At 34.9% G+C, this 5,234-nt stretch overlaps 1 protein-coding gene across 1 annotated transcript; it reads right to left on the minus strand.

Moving 5' to 3' along the window:
* Positions 1–1,935: 1,935 nt before the first annotated feature.
* Positions 1,936–3,484, minus strand: LOC150093470 (uncharacterized). Its single transcript, XM_090413629.1, has 3 exons — positions 3,268–3,484; positions 2,848–3,138; positions 1,936–2,550 (listed from the first exon to the last, which is right to left on the minus strand). Exons 1-3 carry the CDS (start codon positions 3,482–3,484, stop codon positions 2,054–2,056), a joined length of 1,005 nt encoding a protein of 334 aa, XP_090269755.1. The 3' UTR covers positions 1,936–2,053.
* Positions 3,485–5,234: the final 1,750 nt, after the last annotated feature.

Below are 5,234 nucleotides of genomic sequence, written 5' to 3' on the forward strand. Positions count from 1 at the left end.
CATTGTCATATTCGAAATCTCTTTATTATAATTTTTTAAAAAGCTTATACATTAAAACGACTGTTTGTTAAAAGCAATTATGTTATTAAATATTTTTACAACTTTACAAAAAAGAACCTGGAATTTATTAAATTTCAGAAAGTGAATTACATCATTAAAGACTGCTTAGAAATCAAAAATTGCAATTGACATTTTAAGCATAATAAATTTTCTGCAAATTGGATGAATACAATTCTCATTTCACACTTAAAAAAACATGGAACATAGGAAATGGTAGTGAAAACAAAAATAGAGAAAAAAAAGAAACAATGATAATAACATATCTAATTAACTAAAATTTTATTCACCTAAAAAAAGTCACTAAAAAGTCCTTTTTGATATTTGTGATGAAAAATCTAAAACTTGTTGTACCGTGAAGTTCCGCACTTCCGTAAACTAGCTGCTGCTATCTTCCCAATTTCATTACTTTCATGTTCTTACCTACTCTGACTGCCTTTAAAATGTGAACTTGAAAGGCCGAGGGGGTAGTGTGCTACACATTAAAAAGGTTGGGCGGAACCTTGTCATGGTTATTAGATATTAAAATGTACAAAATTCACCCGAGAGTTCTCACCGAAGAACAGAAGAATATAATCGGAGTGATCTGAAATAATTTTCATCTTCCTAGTGCTTCGTACTAGAAAAACAAAGCTCTTCAAACACTTCTCTGAAACAGATTTTGTTCTCTTTTCATCGTCAAGTGCGAAGCCATCAATTTAATTCAAACAACTTGCGAGGAACTGAACGAACACCAACAAAAAAAGAAAAGCGCAGGTAGTCGGTTACGGAAGCAGTGTATCCATTCCTTCAAGAGGATTTTTTTTCGAAGATAGTAGAAAAAATTAAGCAAGAAAAAAAGAAAACCCTTGGAATAACTTCGGAAAATCCTTCCTTGGTATCAGCAGATTCCAGTTACCATATAGCACAAACAGCCTCTCCAAGAGTTCGATTTTTGTGTGATATTAAAACACACTCAGTTTGCACTGTTTCGTAAATTTGCGATGACTTTTCCTTCAGTCCAAATATGAATGATATTCTTAAAACTCAATGAGAGTTGGAAAAGCAGTTTCTCACTAACGTGTTATTTATTTTCGAAAAACAAACAATAATAAACCCATTCACAAGGAATATATTAAAGTTGTGCTAAAAAGGGCGACGTGGAGAAATTCAAATTTAATTGTACATATGTGACAAGGACACACATTCACCCACCACTCATTAGCTGTGTTGAATTCTTGTGTGGCTCACCAGATGTTCCTTTCGAGAGAACGTTTACCGCACGTTGGACAAATGCAATGTTTCTCATCAGTATATATTCTCAGAATGTGTTTACAAATGCGAACTCTGCGAAAACCTGTAAATGCAAATTTCACATGGAAAAAGTTTCTCAGGTGTGAACACTTGCACGTCTTTTCAGGTGAGACTAGTCGAAAAATTTCTTTTGAGTGATTGTCATACAAAGGAGTCATCTTAGATGTGCCTTTCATGTGATGTTTAAGATAGCCTTTTTCAGAAAATTGTTTCCCACATATTTTACACGAAAATACCTTTCCTATTGTCAGATGGTGGTATTTCTGGTGTTTTTTAAGGGAACTTAGAATTGAGTTGGACAAATGCAATGTTTCTCATCAGTATATATTCTCAGAATGTGTTTACAAATGCGAACTCTGCGAAAACCTGTAAATGCAAATTTCACATGGAAAAAGTTTCTCAGGTGTGAACACTTGCACGTCTTTTCAGGTGAGACTAGTCGAAAAATTTCTTTTGAGTGATTGTCATACAAAGGAGTCATCTTAGATGTGCCTTTCATGTGATGTTTAAGATAGCCTTTTTCAGAAAATTGTTTCCCACATATTTTACACGAAAATACCTTTCCTATTGTCAGATGGTGGTATTTCTGGTGTTTTTTAAGGGAACTTAGAATTGAAAACATAAATCTGGACAAGTGACAAGTGAAAGGATTCTCATTGGTATGTATTCTTGGATGTCTTTTCAGACTCGAACTGCCTGAAAACTACTTGTTAAAAATTCCACATAGATCAGGTTTCTCACCAGTGTGAACTTTTAGATGTCTCTTCAGACCCCAACTCTTTGAAAACTTTTTGTGGCAAATTTCGCATAGAAAAGGTTTCTCACCAGTATGAACCCTTAGATGTTTTTTCACACTCGAACTGTCTGAAAACCTCATGTTGCAAATTTCGCATACAAAAGGTTTCTCACCAGCATGAATTCTTAGATGTATTACCAGATTGGAATTGTCTGAAAATTTCTTTTTGCAAATTTCGCATAGAAAAGGTTTCTCGCCCGTATGAACTCTTAGGTGTCTTTTCAGACTCGAACTGTGTGAAAACATTTTGTTGCAAATTTCGCAGAGAAAAGGTTTCTCACCAGTATGCACTCTTAGATGTTTCTTCAGACTCGAACTATATGAAAACGTCTTGCTGCAAATTTCACAAAGGAAAGGTTTCTCACCAGTGTGCACTCTTAGATGTTTTTCCAGACAGGAAGTCCCTGAAAACTTCTTGTCGCAAATTTCGCATAGAAATGTTTTCTCACCAGTATGAACTCTTAGATGATATTTCAGACTCGAACTGTTTGAAAACATCTTGTTGCATATTTCGCATACAAAAGGTTTCTCACCAGTATGAACACTTAGATGTCTTTTCAGAATCGAACTGTTTGAAAATTTCTTGTTGCAAATTTCACACAGAAAAGGATTGTCACCACTATGCATTCTTAGATGACTTTTCAGATTCGAACTGTCTGAAAACTTCTTGTTGCAAATTTCGCAGAGAAAAGGATTCTCACCCGTATGAATTCTTAGATGTCTTTTCAGACTCCTATTTTCTGAAAACGTCTTGTTGCAAATTTCGCACAGAAAAGGTTTCTCACCAGTATGAATTCTTATATGAATTTTCAGACTCGAACTGTCTGAAAACTTCTTGTTACAAATTTGGCATAGACAAGGTTTCTTACCAGTGTGAACTATTAGATGTTTTTTCAAACCCCAAATGTTTGAAAATTTGTTGCTGCAAATTTCGCAGAGAAAAGGTTTCTCACCAGTATGAACACTTTGATGTTTTTTCACACTCGATCTCTCTGAAAACCTTTTGTTGCAAATTTCGCATAGAAAAGGTTTTTCATAACTATGCACTCTTAGATGTCTTTTCAGAATCGAACTGTCTGAAAACCTCTTTTTGCAAATTTTGCATAGAAAAGGTTTCTCACCACTATGAATTCTGAGATGTCTTTTCAGAATCGAACTGTCTGAAAACCTCTTCTTGCAAATTTCGCATAGAAAAGATTTCTCACCAGTATGAACACTTAGATGTCTTTTGAGAATTGAACTGTATGAAAACATCTTGTTGCAAATTTCGCATCGAAAAGGCTTTTCACCAGTATGCACTCTTGGATAACTTTTCAGACTAGAACTGTGTGAAAACATCTTGTTCCAAATTTCGCAGAGTAAAGATTTTTCACCAGTTTACATTCTTAGATGCCTGTCCAAACTCAAAGTTTTGAAAACGTGTTGTGGCAAATTTCGCAAAAGAAATGGTTTCTCACCAGTATGCACTCTTAGATGTTTTTCTAGATTCGAACTGTCTGAAAAATACTTGTTGCAAGTTTTGCATAGACAAGGTTTCTCACTATTATGAATTCATAGATATCTTTTCAGAATCTAACTGTCTGAAACCTCTTGTTGCATATTTCGCAAAGGAAAGGTTTCTCACCAGTATGAATTTGTAGGTGTATTTCCAAATTCGATCTGTCTGAAAACCTGTTGTTGCAAATTTTGTAGGGAAAAGATATCTCACCAGTATGAACATTTGGACGTATTTCCAGATTTGAACTGACTGAAAATTTCTTGTTGCAAATTTCGCATAGAAAATATTTCTTACCATTATGAAAACTTAGATGTCATTTCAGAATCAAATTCTGAAAGTTTCTTTTAAAAATTTTGAATAGAAAACGTTTCTCACCAGTGTGCACTCTTAGATGTTTTTCAGACTCGAACTGTTTGAAATCTTCTTGTTGCAAATTTCGCACAGAAAAGATATTTCACCGGTAGGAATTCTTTGATATTTTTCCAGACTCGAACTCTCAAAAAACTTCGTGTTGCATATTTCACATGGAAACGGTTTCTCTCTGATGTGAACACTTTCGTGTATTCTCCGTTGAGAGCAGTCGAAGAATTTCTTCTAACAATTTCTGATGTAAATGAGTAATCATCTTTACTGTGCCTTTTAATGTGGTTTTTATGATTGAGAATATTGTTTGCCATGAATTTTACACGAAAAAAGTTTTCTTCAGTGATTGCGCGAAGATCTTGGTGCTTTTTAAGCGACCGTAGAATTCAAAACCTACAGCTACACAAGAAATTAAAGTTTTTTATTTCAGTACTATATCTGAGCTGCTTGTTGAGGCATTGCCATATGATTTTCTACAGATTTCACACTAGTTTGGCTTCTCTATTCTGTAAACCTCTATGATGTGAATCAAAAGCTTTCTGTTTTCATAAAAAGCTCTGTCACATATTTCACAGGTGAAATGATTCTCCTTCAAGTGCACACTAGCTACGTGGCATTTTATTGTCTGGGAGAAAGCAAATGTCTTGTGGCATATTTGGGATTGAAAAGGCTACTCATTCATGTAAACAGCGGAATATCTTTTAAGAGATGTCATTGAGGAAAATGATTTGGCACTCAGATCACAGGAAACATGCTTTTTTCCACTAGGAACTTTGTAGATTGGTTTGCAGTCGGCTGTATTTGCTTTCTATCTGCCTGGTAATTTAATCGGGAAGTGTTTGTCGTGTTCACAATTTCTCAAATGCTGCTCAAAAGAATTAAAATAGGAAAACTCCTTTTTACATTCGGAAAAAGGAAAATGTTTCCCAGTATGAGTCAGCTTTATGTGTCTTTGAACACAGGACTGTAAGCGACATGTCTTCTTGCATTTTTCGCACGTGATTTTCCGATGCATGAACCACAAGTTTGTTTATCTTCAAATAACAAACCGGAAAACCGCTTGTCACATATCAACATATTTCACATGTCAACATATTCATTGCAGTTCACTGCAGCCTTGTGCCACTTCTGTGTGTAAGCAAGTAAATGTTCTTGCTGTTATACTCATATGGAAATAACTTCTAGATTGAGTGCGTTTACAGATGCTCTGGGAAATGTGCTGAAACA

This window comes from Typopeltis vanoorti, chromosome 24 (assembly GCF_054136105.1).
Source record: "Typopeltis vanoorti isolate ZY-2024b chromosome 24, IOZ_Tvanoo_1.0, whole genome shotgun sequence".
Classification (NCBI taxonomy): Eukaryota; Metazoa; Arthropoda; class Arachnida; order Uropygi; family Thelyphonidae; genus Typopeltis; species Typopeltis vanoorti.